The sequence below is a fragment of the Mauremys reevesii genome, linkage group 21 (assembly GCF_016161935.1).
Source record: "Mauremys reevesii isolate NIE-2019 linkage group 21, ASM1616193v1, whole genome shotgun sequence".
Taxonomy (NCBI): Eukaryota; Metazoa; Chordata; order Testudines; family Geoemydidae; genus Mauremys; species Mauremys reevesii.
In genome coordinates, this window is record NC_052643.1 from 13,931,498 (window position 1) to 13,946,175 (window position 14,678).

General features: G+C 43.9%; 1 protein-coding gene across 8 annotated transcripts in view; it reads right to left on the reverse strand.

Annotated features, from left to right (window-relative positions):
- The window catches only part of PRDM16 (PR/SET domain 16), a 438,392-nt gene that overhangs the window by 21,182 nt on the left and 402,532 nt on the right, over window positions 1-14,678 (reverse strand). For 5 of the 8 annotated variants that reach the window (XM_039509461.1, XM_039509454.1, XM_039509458.1 and 2 more), the window contains 3 exons: window positions 14,300-14,453; window positions 8,405-9,815; window positions 4,098-4,185 (listed from right to left, as the gene is read on the reverse strand). In XM_039509461.1, the coding sequence (XP_039365395.1) occupies window positions 4,098-4,185; window positions 8,405-9,815; window positions 14,300-14,453 (1,653 nt within the window). The remainder of the gene's footprint in view (window positions 1-4,097; window positions 4,186-8,404; window positions 9,816-14,299; window positions 14,454-14,678) is intronic. The other 3 variants (XM_039509457.1, XM_039509456.1, XM_039509455.1) reach the window with 3 other exon arrangements.

A 14,678-nucleotide genomic window follows, 5' to 3' on the forward strand; every position in this document is an offset into this window, starting at 1 on the left:
AAGCTCTGGGGCTCTCCCACCCCACAATGGTCACTGCTCTATGAAGAAGGTGCATGAGCAGGGATGGACAATACTAATGGGTCTTTATCATCAGTAATTTCTAGGATTTATGGAAGCTGATTCATCAATGGCTGTCAGATCATCCAGGAATGGGATCGGGGCACTGGAACAATTTGTATCATGGGGGTGCTGCGAGCCATTAAACCAAACTGTAAACCCTGTATATGATGGAAACCACTTCAAGCCTAGTTCCAGCACCTATTCATTGCATTAAATCACCAAAGTGTGATGGATAAACAGACCCAGGGGACAGCAAATAAATCCAGTCACATGCAAAAATAAATATGGAGAAAAGCAAAATGAAACGTTGTTACTTTCATTAGAATCAAAACGCTCATGCAGAAAATCCCAGGGAGAAATTCAATTTAGAGGAACCGGCCAACATTATTAACATTTGTTTCTCCACTCATGAGGATTCTTTCAAGACACCAAACTGAAAATTTGGGTGAAACAAACAAGCAAGCAATAAAACTGCCTCCTCGCTGCAGATTACATCATAAAGAAAAAGTGAGTGATGGGGGGAGTGGGATCCTGTGAGCTGGAGAGCCAGCCGCAGAGCAGGAGAGACTGTGAGCGAGCGGAAGGGAGTAGGAAGCCATATATCAAGACCTAGATGCTCCAGTGTACAGGAAGGAGTGACCTTTTGCACGTTTACACTATATTAAACTGAGCTGGGGGGAATGGGAGCCAAGATATTGTTTGACGGCCAGCCATAAACCTTAAAAAAAGAGGAACAGTAAAGCCATTTCTCGTTAATAGAGCCACAGCCCGTTAGCTGGAGACTCACAGCCTATGATAAATAGTAAGTAACACTTAGCACCAGCCATTTGAAAAGGTTACTTGAGCATTTACAGCAAAAGTCCTGCCCTAGCTGCCAGTCATGTAACAAAACCATCATGTTAAAACGCTATCCGGATCTTTTAGAGCCGTGTCACTTTGTCCTTTGCTGGAATACCTGGAGATATCTTTTGTTGTGCCCTGTTCTTTAGGCACTTAGTCAGAGATGTTTGCTAGCATGACAGCTGTGGGCTTATTTTAAAATTCTAAACACGGGTCATGGCCTCTCTAGTGGTAGAGGTGCTTTGTTATTTAGGGAACAAGTGACTGGTATAATAAAAAAGAAAGGAAGAAGAAAAGAAAGTTAACAGGTGGGAAAGGGTTTGCCATTAAGTAATCATGAAGTCATACCATTTATTTATGTTGTCTAGAGGTTCGTTTAAAATAGACAATGACAGACTAACTGAAATCATTGGAGGGCTGCAGGGAAATACTGGATAAGAAACTAGAGCTGTGTGGAATTCATTTGGCTTTAAGGGAGAAACGCCTTTTGCATGTTCCGTCTGTACCACACATTAGGACTCAGTTCTAAAGGCTCCACTACCCAGAACTTCCTAAAAGGTCAATGGGACTATTCGCATCAGGAATGGCTGCAGGATCAGGACCTACAGTAGGAGTGAAATCAATTTATTTCTCGGTTGGGTTCCAGTTCAGAGAAATACTGAAATAAATACACATGTGCATCTAGATTAATATGGGCTGTAAGAAGAGCAGAGACAAAGACGTATAAAAACCCTTTAGTGCATGGGACTTAGGCAAACAACATCCCTGACATTAAATAGGTGGACAGTATGGATGAATTCCACACAACTGTAGATAAAAGCGTCTTCTCTGTCTGCTTCCATCTATATGATCAGATTAACTACATAACAGTATGGTCATTTAATTATTCCGATCAGAATGAATTTACAGCTCACGATTAAATATCCTTTGTACAGGAACCTATTGTACTTTTTAAAAAAGTAGTTATCAGGAAGTTTCAGACTGAGTAATATTTAGGTTTTAGACTATTTTGTGTAATAAGCTATTAGAGATAACCAGGCCTTCCATATCTTTTTTTTTTCCATGGGAAGAGGAGGGGGGCTGGATTTCATGAACAATGTTAATAGCCTTCCACCCAATGCCTGCTCTTATTCGGGGCTTGTAAATTTCTCACCGTCTTGCTGGACCCCGGCTTTGCCTTAGTAGCTCCTCCCTGCTATCAGATCCTTTACAGGCAGATATCCCCACTATTCTAATTCACACAAACACAGGATGTTCCTGACTAGCCTGCCGCTATTATCCAGCTAGCTTGAAGGAAAAATCAGGGGAAGTTATTAACCAAACTCTCGGGCTGATGCGAAACAATGAAGGAACTAAGTTTAGCCGTGAAAGCAGCCAGTATCCAGCTTTCACAAACCCGTGGGTTATTTATCCAAGGTGGGAAATGCTGTCAGAAGAGAACAATGCACGTAAATATAAATGAGACTACAATAGTGACCACAGAGCTCAGCTCACAGAGCATTTGGAGAGAGCAAATGAGGGGAGCTGGTGGCTATCACATAGAAAAGGACACTATGGCAGCATGGCAGAGTTGACTGTATTATCTCTAAAGAAGCAGTGAGTCACACAGAGCATCAGAGAAATGCTAAATGATGGAGGTTTTAGTTTGTACTTAGCCAATGAGTTTTACACGGGCCTGATTTTCACTGACAGTCACTCTGGGGTTAGGGCTTACTCATGCCTTTTAAGCACAGTTCTGCACACTGGGCCCACTCTACACCCAGCACAGGGCACCGCAAGCGGCTGACTTTGGCCCCTCTTCTTCCCCCTCCCATTTGAGATGTCTTGCACCTTAACGAGGTACAGATTACTCCTGGGGGAATTCCGCGCCACTGCGCAATGCAGAATTTTGCAGAAATTAACGTCGTGCATGCAGAATTTCCTTTCCCCTAGAGAAATGCGCTGCAGTTCTGCTAGCCTCCACTAGTGGGTGCTGGACTTGCCAGAGCCCAGCTTGCCCATAGAAAATACTGCCGGGGGTGTGCGGTGGAGAGGGAGCTAAAAGGTTCCCGGCAGCTGGAGTTCCCGGAGTGCCCTGAGGGAAGGAGAAGGCAGTGTGCAGGAAACTCTGTGCAAGCCCCGGACTGAGCATTAGTCTTTCTCTCCCTCTGGATCCTGGGGCTCTGCAGGGGAGGGGGCTGGGTGTCTGGGAAATGGGTGCCTACAGCTGGGTTCTGGGGGGGAGGGGTGTGGGTATCTGGGTTGGGGGTCCCTGCAGTTGGGCTCCGGAAGGAGGGGGTTAAGGTATTGGCTGGAGGAGGCTCTGCAGGTGGGTTTGGGCGGGAGGGGTTGTGTGTGTCTGGCCCCCTGGCTGGGCTCTGGGTGGGGAAGGGGGCAAAGGAACGGGAACTGGGTTGTCATAGGGGTTTCTTTAACTCTCTACTCCTGGGGGAAATTTTCTGTGTGTCTGTATTGTTACAGCCATACTTGCTGACAGGTATTTTGAAATATATTACAAAAATAATTGAAATGGGCATGATTATGTAGTGTTATTATGACAAATAAAAATTGCAGAGTTTTAAAATATTGTGCATAGAATTTTTAATTTTTAGGCGCCGAATGCCCTCAGGAGTAACCCCTGGAGCAGTTTCTGAGCTCTCGGGAGCCCAGGGACGGTAACAGTGCCCAACGATTGTGCAGGGGCTCAAGGGAGGTGGGGCACAAGCTTGTTCTTAGTAGCAAATACATTCTTGAACTAACTGTCTCAGGAAGGCCTGATTCTCCACTGCCCTGCAACTGGTGCAATAGTTACAGGGGTGTAAATTGAGCACTGTAAAATGCTACTGTTCTGATTTGGTAGCGTCCTACTCCCACTTCGCACTGGTTTAAACTACTGCACAAGGTGCAGGGCAATGAAGAATTAGACCTGCCTTTTGGAAGAGAGGGAAGCAAGAGGTTAGACGGGCCCTTGCGAGCTGCCCAGCCCTTTCTCACTTGGACCCTGGCAAGATGAATTTGGTTAGTACTAAAGGACCAGTAGGTCAGTGATTCCATCCTGCTAAAATTGGGTATGAAATTACTTTGCTTTAAACCTGAGTGCTGGAAAATACTGTCAGGCTCAATCAGGGAGGTATGAACAAGGTGACCTAAATGTCACATCTCCATCTCTAATTTCTGGGCAGCCTATCAACACTGCATTGTGGTTCTGCTGGTTTTACCTGCGGGTGAAAAAGCAGCGGGGAAGGTCGCAAGTACTTCTCCTTTAGGGCACCCACCGGGTCTGTCACTTTCCGCTTCTCCACCCTGCTGGACAACAACACAGAGGGTTACATACCCGACAGGGCTGCAAATGGGGAAGAAAGCTAACAGCAGCAACAAGTCATTTGTAGAGCAGTTGAAATGCATTTAAAGACAATGTTTCTGGTAATAAACACACCTTACCACCCTTTTACTTGGGAAACGCAAATGTGATCCCATAAAGCACACAGACAGCAGTTCTTTGAAAGAACAGGCTAAGCTCATGCTTTAGATTTTGGGGATATACCTTACAACACACACCACAACTGTTGTGCTGGTGATGAACAAAAGGGTTAGATGTGCCCACTCAGGAGTGTCCCAGTGCCTTTGCTGCATCGATACGCCACCTGTGCCCTAAAAGGTTCATCGCTGTTGTGGAATGTTCTGATTCAAAACCACATGTGCTGCAATAGCTAAGTGCAAGACAGAGAAGCTACTGAGTCTGTGGCAGCCATAGCAAGGAAAGACCTTTGCCCCAGTTTGTCTTTATCTTATGGGTCACGCTGGGCCTGATTCTGCAGCCCCAAAGTGTGCTAAAATCCAGCTGAAATAATTAGGTGTTTTGTATTTATTTCCTCTCTCTCAAAGCTTAGGTATAGTTCACATTGGCTTTGCTTGGTAAATGCCTATGACCAAAATTTTCAAAAATACGAGCTGAAACTTTGTTTCCTAAGGGTCTATCTACACAGGGAAGTTCGTGCGCAGGGAGCGAGGGTGTGAATTTAAAGAGCACTAGCGTCTCTGAACTAACTCCCTGTGTGGACACTCTTAATACCCACTGAGGCTGTCCTCAGGCAGTTTAGCTTAACACACGTCCAAAGTGCATTAAGCTGATGCACACAAAGATGTTCTTCGTGCATAATAAGCGTGTTCACACAGGGAGTTAATGCAGAGTAGCTGAGGTCCACTCGCACTAGCTACTGTGGGCTTCTTCCCCATGTAAGCAAGCCCTAAATCGACATTTAGGCTCCTAAGAGTTGGGTTTTCCAAAACGCCTAAGTGACTTAGGAGCACAACCCCACTGAAGTCACTTAGGGTCTTTTGAAAATCTCAGGTTTAAACACCTAAATATGGATTTAGGAGCCCGACTTTAGGCTCCTATTTTTCAAAACATTGGCCTTAATGTCGTTACATCATAGATTTGCAGTGAAACGAGGCGGTGAAGTCACCCAGCAAAAGTGTGAACTAGACCGTTTGTTGGGGGAAATAATGTTATGGAAAATAACTCCTAGGAATGCAGCTGCATCTTTCCAACCTTGGACTAGATTCTATCTCCGTTACACCAGTGAAAATCCAGTGTTATCATAGTGACCTTAATTACATTTCTCAAGTATAAATGAAAATAGAATCTGCTGTTACATCTCAGCCACTTGGTACATAGTTTAAATTGCCAACAGAGTTTAATCCAAATGATGGGCAAAGTTCTTGCACAGTGCTATTGAGTGTATTAATTTAATTTGAAGCTACTCTTTCTAGAGGGAAAAGAAAAAAGAGGATCTGAAACTTAGTCCCAATTATTATTATTTATTTTTTTAGTGGTTTGGACATAAAAATCATGAACTGAGTAATTTTTGCTTAAAAAAGACAAATTGTAGAAGTAAATTTCAAACTGATCAAGTGTAAAATGGCAGATATATTAAACTGCAGCTAATAATGGTGCAGCCAACTCAGCCTTCCTTCCTCCATGAAGGGCTGAAATTAGCCAAGATGTATTCATTCGGGGAAGTACCTTCTTGAGCTGCCTAGAAGGTTTCCCATGAAACAACCCAACCTGTTTCAAAAAAATTGGAAAAAAAACCATTCACATGAGGCCCTGGGTGAAGCAATATCACCCTCTGCTCAGCTCTGTCACCTTCCGATGCCAAGCACTGAACACAGTAAAGGGCAGATCTCCCTGTCAGAGCCAAATTCCACAGTGACTAAAGGATTAAGCTGATCTTTTCAGCCCAGTGCCTGAGAACATTACCTTAACAAGGCTGAGTTGAAAATTGCACTGATTTCAGGCTGTCTGGCTGCATTAAATTATATCACCAAGAGAAAATGTCAAGGACTTAAGCTGCCTTGGTGGAGGGGAGAGGGGGGAAGAAAAAAAAAGGAGCCAAATGATGTGAGAGAGTCTGATAAAGTTTAGAAACAAAATATTTCCATATTTTTTCAAGCTAGGACTTGGAAGCTTTGCTGTTTAGCTCATTACATCAGAAGTCTGATTTGCAAGTGACTCCACACTGACTTTCTATTTTAATATCTTACTAAAACTATTTGCATCCCATGGAATGCAGCAAATGACACCCTCATCCTTCACTCACGCCTGTCTTCTGGTCCTTTAGAGTTTTCCCGAGCCTGCTATTTTAACTGGCAAGTGCTTTTTTTCAACCTTTGTTATTTTAGCATTCCTTCTGAGAATACCCAGAGGTGGTGGAATACTAAACTGATTCTCAGCTCCCACCCAATCCACTTTATTTATTGTCCAGACATATTTTTACAAAAATAAACACTGGACTATTTACGTCATCACTTATTTTTCTGGAGGAGGATGATCATGATAGGTGCCAGACAGAATATATTATATGTCCCAGGTCGTGGAGCAGCCTTCTTTCCACCCCAGACAGTAAGCATGTAAGTAAGCAATGCAGTATCAGCCTTGAAAGTGCTGGCGAGGAGACTGGGGCTTTCTTAACAGCGAAGCAATGAGGGCTCACTAATCCTCATCCTAGCTGACAGCTCTTTGGCCTGGTTAGACATTGACATCATTTTTTCCCACACTTATCAGCCATGCAATAGTAGCAAGGCAGTGCATAGCAGGTGTTTGCCCGGGGTACCCTTCCATTACTGTGTGCACCTCCCTGAGCACATGGACAAAGTGCTCTGCAACCCTCATGCCAGCAGAACTTTGAATCCCTTCCATCTAAAGGAGTGTGCCCAATAACGTTCTGAGACTGGTTAGTACTAGATTCAGTTTTCCTCACCATCTCCTCTTGGAGGACCGGTGCAGGTGCATAGCCATGTACTGGATGCTCCAATTTCCATGCAGGAAGCAATATAAAGACAAACCACTGAACCTGTGCAGCCAATCTGGAAAACGGAAGCTGAAAGCCCAAATCCATCATTTGCATAATGCAGTGGCCCCGATACCCATTTTAACTGTAAGTGCCTGATTTGGTGCCTAGATCACAAATCTGATGCACCAACTTACTGCGGGTGCTAAAAATTAGTATTTGCCACTCCACAATGATTGAAGTACCATGGTACAGCAGGAAGATATCAGGGATATTGCTGGCACTGGGGTGGGAAACACAGAGTGTTAATGGTGCCCATTTTTTGTAACTGGAGTCTCTACAGGTTTTTAGTGTTATAAAAACTTTTAAAGGGCTCTAAAATAAAAGGACTCAAACCTTCACTGTCAGTTGGAACCCAAACTCGCTCTTTCTGGAGGCTCAAAAACCAGGTTGGTTATTTTGTTTTTTCTACAAAGCTTTCACATGCTCCCTGGGTTCAGCTAGTACCAGGAGCAAAAGACCACTAATCAGGCTTTCCTCATTGGCTGAGACCAGGAAGCCCTTGAAACCTTGTACAGAAGACATGCTTGCAAGATTTGCAGACGAGAGAGTTTTGGATAACAATCATGCGGCACTTAGCATTTACATAGTACTTGTGACTTGTAGATCTCAAAGTATTTTGGAAAGGTGGGTATAAATCATTATCCCCATTTCTACAGACAGAATAAATACAAAACAAGGTGAAGAGACTTGCCAAAGGCCATAAAAGAGGTCAGTGGCAGAGCCGGGAATACAACCTATGCCTCCTGACTCTCAGAGTCATTCTCGGCTCATGAGAGTAAAGGTTCTGATAATACGTCAGAACCGTTGCATTCTTATCTGAATCAAACTCTTTGGAATTCACCCAATATGAGATGCCATCTTACTGTTGGCTAGGAGGTCTCTTAAATGGGCCATGCTCCTTCTTGTTGAAATAGGAATATGGCCCTTTCCCTGGATGCCTCTGGATAGCATCAGTGATTATTCTTTTCAGTTATACAGCCCTTTTCATTCACAAATCTCTAACTGCTTTAACAAAAGAGCGCAAGTACAATCAAATGTAGCATGCTTTTACTGAATCATTATTCTCTTCTTTCCACCAACCCCCCACATCTCGATCTGCCTTCAGTCATGAACCCCACCTTTGAAATGAGCCTGTTGGAAGAAATGATTAAGGCAGGGTATGTTAATACCTGTATATGGGGTCCATGAAAAAGGGTGATGGCTTAGCATAATGCAGGGATGGCTGCTGATGGAGCTGAGACTGAGAAATCTTGGGTAGTACGTCACTGGCCATTAGTTTCCTTTCCCCATAGATGTGGTTTTTCCGGGGCTCCCTCCCTCCGTTCTGGCTGGCTCGGATGCGGTTGCCGATGCTCAGATCCAGTGGCTGTTCCTCCCCACAAGATGGGGCCGGCAAGACCTTGGGTGGTGGCAAGATTGGCTTAATCTCTTTTGGTTTTGTGGTGAGATCAAAGGGAGACTCTGAGCTGGTGCTACCCACTTTGTGAAGGTCCCTGGGTGACTTTGGTTCTGCCTTGACCAGCAAGTTGTGATTGAGGGTCCGGTCCGTAAAAGGATACAGTGAATGGGGAAAATTGGGGAGGAACTGAAATGGGAACATGGAGTGATATGGGAGGGAACCTATCTTCTTCTCCTGCATTCCCATAAAGCCAGGGCCGAAATATTTCTCTGCAATAGAGGCAATAGCTTTTATAGAGTCATTGGCTGCCCCCGTCGTGGGTAGCAGCTGCTCTTCTGGGGGAGGGAAGAAGGAGTGCTGAGAATAGAAAAGGGGGAGCTCGTTCACATTGTTGGTGGAACTGGTGGACACAGAACTGCTGACAAAATCTGGCTTGTTCTCAGTCTGTTTGCTTTTGTCTTTCATTTTGTCCCTGTCACTCTCCGCGTCGCTCTCCAGGTCAGAGCCAGTGCCAGTGGTGGTATCGAGGTCTGTGCCTGTGGTTGTGTTGACATCCTCGAAGTCGCTCCCATCAGACATGTCGCTGTTCCTGGCTTTTAGCTTGTCCAGGTAGGAGTTTTTCAGGCTGCTTTCAAATTTCTCCTCCCGTGAGATGGGCTGATTGCTGTTGCTCACTGCAGAAATTAGAGGCAGTGCCGGGTTCCCCAGGGGGCTTGGAAGCTTTGCGTCTTGGGTGTGGTTGAGGGGACTCTTGAGCAGCGGGGTGGGAGGCAACAAAGGGGGCCTGGGGTACAGAGAGGGAGGAAAAATCCCTGGGAATCCTGGAGTAAGGGCAGGAAATGCTGGGGGAGCAGGCGAGAATGGAATACCCGCTGGGTGAGGTCGGGATGGGAAGTAATCATTGAAACCCAGGCTGGCATGGTTGAGGTTGGGTGAGGGTTTGGATTTGTCCATCATGGAGGTGGGCGTTAAAGGTAGGCCAGGGGCAAAAATCCCCCCTGGGTTGTAATGGTTCTTGCCCTCGCAGAAGCGCCGGTGCTTGTTGAGAGAGGAGGTAGTGCTGAACATCTGGCCGCAGTCCTTGCATTTGATCTGGGTGCGACAGTCCGCGTGCATCCGCTTGTGGCGGCAGAGGTTGGAGAACTGCGTGTAGGATTTGTGGCAGACCTCACCTAAAGCATCAACAGAAACCAAAAACAAAAACAATATGAAATTAATATGAAATTGCTTCGATCCTGGGATGAGCAGCTTTGTGGGTGTTTCTCTCCCCACTCTTCACCTAACCCCTCTTTCCCCACAGAGTTAAACAAACGAGGAGGAGCAGGCTTGTGGGTAAGCCACTGGTCTGTCTGATCTGCCTTCAGCTGCTGGTTCTACCTCAGACTCTCTGCATGACCTTAAGCAAATCACTTAATATCCTTGAGCTTCAGCTTCTCTTTTATAAAATGGGGATAATAATTCTCCTTTTGTCTGCCTTGTCTATTTGGAATATAAGCTTCTGGGGGCAAGGTCTGTCTCTTACTGTGTATTTGTACAGCTCCCAGCACAACAGGCTCCTGGTTGTGGCTGACACGTGGAAGCATTACTGTAATACAAATAGTAAATAGCAGCCAACAAATTTCCCTGTGAAAAAGTTCCAAGGGATGCAAATCTCTCAACTTGCAGCTTTTCCCCTGCAAATCTTCAGAAACCCTGATGTAATGTGCTATTCTAGCTCAAGGATTTTTATTATTATTTTAAATGATGATAATCATGCACTTTAATCATAATATCTATTTATATTAGCTAGTCTGCTTTCCTTGTAGTCTGGCATGGCAGGAAGTATTCAAGGCTGAAGGGAGAAGAACTTTGCCTCATTTAATCAAGTCTATCATTTTTTTTTTTAAATGCCATTAATAGTAAGTTACCGCTCCACGGGGATATTCTATAAATATTCCTCAAACCAGGGCTCAGCTTCAGCTAGGAATGAGATGAGATCTTGTGCTTGTTAAATTAATAGGGGCACCCTAGCAGTGGCAGAGTTAATGCTCTGTCAGCATTTTTCATACAGACTTCTAATACCAGGCTTTCACAATATGACTTGCTACAACTTTTACCTGGAAGGACTCAGCCCTAGAGGGGCCAGGCACGGTGGTTCTGAGGAAAGAGGAATTAAACCCAACCCAAACTGTTTCACAAGTCCAAAGAAGTTTAACTTTTTCAAGTGTCCCTTCTGCACTTAACAACATTACTGTCTAGCACCTCTACTTTACCTTCTACCTGAGGTAGAACCTTGTAAGCATGAAGGTGAAATTCACTCCCTGTGCAGATTACCAGCACAAGCCTTATCCACCACTCACATATACAGGACTTAAGCGGTGCAAAGGCTTTCTGCTGGCCCCCAGCACAGGGATGATGTTAGTGAATCAAGGCTTTCGCTGACTTTACAAGAGAGTTGTTATCACCATTTTACAAAGAGAGAAACTGAGGCAGAGCACGATTAAGTGAATTACACAAGTTAGTAGCCAAGAAGAATAGAATCCAGATCTCCTGACACCCAGTCCTGTGGCTTAAGGATAAGGCAATACTTCCTTCTGTGGTAGAGGCCTTTATACCTCGGTTAGAAGTGATACCTTTGCTATAATTTATTATCTTCCTGGTTTACATCAGTACTTGAATGGAAATATCAAAACACAGCAAGAGGAGATGCTCTAATAATATTTCCAACCCAGACAAATCCAAGCATCCTTGGGAAGCTGACGAGGAAGACAGTTCTACTGAGATTTCAAGTAATGATCAGTGAAATGTCACCAGTTTGGCAATTCAGTACACATGAGCATCCAAAAATGCAGAAGGATCTCACAAGAGCAGACTAGTTCTCGCTGTGGTGGCGTTACTACAAGAACGGTCTTTCCTCATGGTATTTCAGCACTCACGCTTCTGGCCCTGGATGCCCCTGAGAAGTGCAGAGGCAGCACAGAACTGAAAGGACAAACAGCAATCCATGTTTTTATTTTTAAGATCAAAAGAGGTTAAAAGGCCAAATGATGATCATTTTATAAAACTTGTTCAGTCCATCCCTAATTTCCAGTATTTACACCCTGAACTGTGGCAGTCTGTGCTTGTGTGTATAGTATGATGATTTTTCTATACATTCTTCAACTAAGATTTTCAAAGGAGGATTTGGGGGTGGTTGGTTGTTGCTTTGCTTTATTTATTTTTTTAACTATTTCCTTGTTTTTTATTATTACTTTTAAAAAGGTATAAAGGGAAATGAATCTCAAACTATTTTCACTGAGGGCATGTGAAAGCAATTATGGGTTTGTTTTATTTACACCAGAATTTGTACATAGGGATCTGCCAGAGTCTGCATTAAAAAAGAAGTTACAGGAACTTGCTCTGTGTTTCAGCAGCTGCCGCTGACTCTCATTCTTACTGAGTCCAAGAGACATGCCTGTCATTGGGCAGCCTCAGAACAGTGAAGTCAATTTTCTGAGATATGCTGCAAAATGCTGCAATAGGTAGGCCAAGGTAAGGATGGAGCATCCATCCTTAACTCTGAATTTACCGGCTTTGACAGTTGCATCTCTGACTCTTTAGTTCTAGTGTGCAGGAGTGTTTCTCCCTTAATGCTTGCGTGTATGCAAGGAGAGCATCTGTAGGCCTCTGAGTGTTTGTATGTATTCAAGAGAGCATATATATGAGTCTGTGTGAACACAAGTGTTTCCATGTGTGTGAATTTATAACTCCCTCTCAAATTACTAATAATTTTTGGAGAAATGTCACATTTTTGGATTTATTGAAAAGATGTTTGTATATTTTTCTTTCCAGTGGAAAATTACCCCCTTTCTAATTTTAACTATGTCTCCTTTAGCATGTGCCAAAAGATGTTATATTGTGGTTTGGAAGAGACATAACAATTCATAATAAATAGCTAATCTACTTTAGAAAATTACATCAGAACAGAATGCAATTTTTGTAAACATTTGTTGGCTGAACATTGGGTTTGCGGGTTAGCATTATCCCTATGGTAAACGTGTTTAATAATGCAAATAAACAAGCAAAGTATAATCATCTCATGCAGAAAAAACGTATGGAAAGATGAAGGGTAATATTCAAAGCAAGTTCGTCCAAAGAAAGGGATTGTTTTTTTCATTCTTCCATGCCCTAAAGAGTCCCTGCAACACCCTCACAGTTATGCAAACAGGCATCTTTGTGCTGCTAAAGATACCAGAGTTTATTTCATCATTCCAAGGCAAGCAGGGCCTAAAAATACTTGTTTAAAAGCCCAGAGGTGTAATGATTTTGGAAATCCACGTGGAATCTTCTCACTTGCTGTTCTGGGGTTAATAGTTATAAAAGCATCAAAACCAACTTCCTTTATTATCCAGGCACAAGACTGCAAACACTTTCTATTAAACAGAAAGAAAAAGTTTTGCTGGGGACCCTGGGTCCAAGGATCCCTAAAGCACAGTCAGCATGTCCCCCACAGCCCCATCAACTTTTGTTACCTTCTACCCAGTTGTTAACAGATTTAATATTAACACTTGTCACACGTGAACTGGGCAGACTCGTTCTCAAGTTATTTCAAACCTTGATATGGCTGAGGAGAACACTTTACCCATAATGGCTTTGGTAAGAGAGCGAAGAGATTGTTAGAAGGAACAGTTCATTTCAATGTGGAAATATGACGAGATTCAAATTCTCTCTCTCTCGCATGTGCCAGTTGGCATGAGATGCTAAGTGACAGATCACATCATCATCTCTCTAGTCAGCCAAATGAGTAGCAACAGAATTTTGCTGCCGCCCATCTGATGAGCTCAATGCACGTTAATGAATTTCGCCTTGCACCTACCATTGTTACTGTTCCTGTTTGGGGAAATGGAGGCACAGAGCAGCTCAGTGGCTTGCATGATGGATCGTCTGGCCTCAGCCTCAAAGCCAGGAACTGAACAGAGATCCTGTTTTGTGGTTTAACTACCTGGCCACCCTTTTTTTGTGAGATGATGAGTGGTAGCCACCAGAGCACCATATGCACATTTCTGGTGATGTAGAATACACCATCCTGCACAGTTACCAAGGTACAAGGGGAATGATAGAGATTAAAAAACCCCCAAAGGCAACAAGAAATGAGCTGAGGATCTTTTGGGCATTCCCAGGGTAAATGATCCCTTTGGAAACGCCCTTCTGAACACTACAAGGATGCAGCTAATTTGCAATTTAAATGGTTGCAGAGTATTGCCTAGATTAAAGTTCTCGGGAATAAAGAAGAAAAAACTGCTTTTAAAAGTGCCTTTTTTCTGGTATGCTGCTTTCCCAAATTCTTCACCCTGATTGTATGATTTGAAGCCCCCCAGAAACACATTTCTATCAGGCTATTTATTTATGTCACCAACAGGACCATTACAAAAAGAGAGAGAAAGAAAAGAGATGAGAAAATGGCATCGCTGGGACTGCTGAGAGACTCAGCTTTTAACATGTCAAGAAAGTCAAAAACTGCCATGAATGTTTACTGAAAAAACAAGGAGCATGCAAAAAAAAAATCGCTGCGGAATTTCATCTTGTGCTCTGACCTATAAAATTACAGCGGCTGCTCAACAGAGGTACAGCCAGTGCTGGGGGGCCCCCGCAGGATATGTGCAATTATAGTGAAAGCCAGGATTCTGTGATGGCCGTGACAACTTACATATGAAAGGTTTGACAGTACTGTGAATGTGCTTGTGTTGTTTGAGGCCAGACGAGGTGGCAAAGGTTTTGCCGCAGTCCGGGCAGGCATGGGCTCGTGCGCCAACGTGCTGGGAACGGATGTGCCGCTGGAGGTTGCTGGGGTCAGTAAACACCTGAGAAAATGAGAAAAGAGAAAATGCTTTTAGGGGACAGAAACAGACGTAGCAGTGGCAGAGGCGGGAGGGTTGGCTGACTGTTGTTTGTCATAAGTGTTCTTGGAATAATAGATTCTGAGTTCAGCAGTGCAGGATTTTCACCTTGCACTGCAAAGAGATAGCCGATACAATTAGTGCTGACTTGTATCACGTTAACCTGCTGTATATGGTGTATCCAATTTT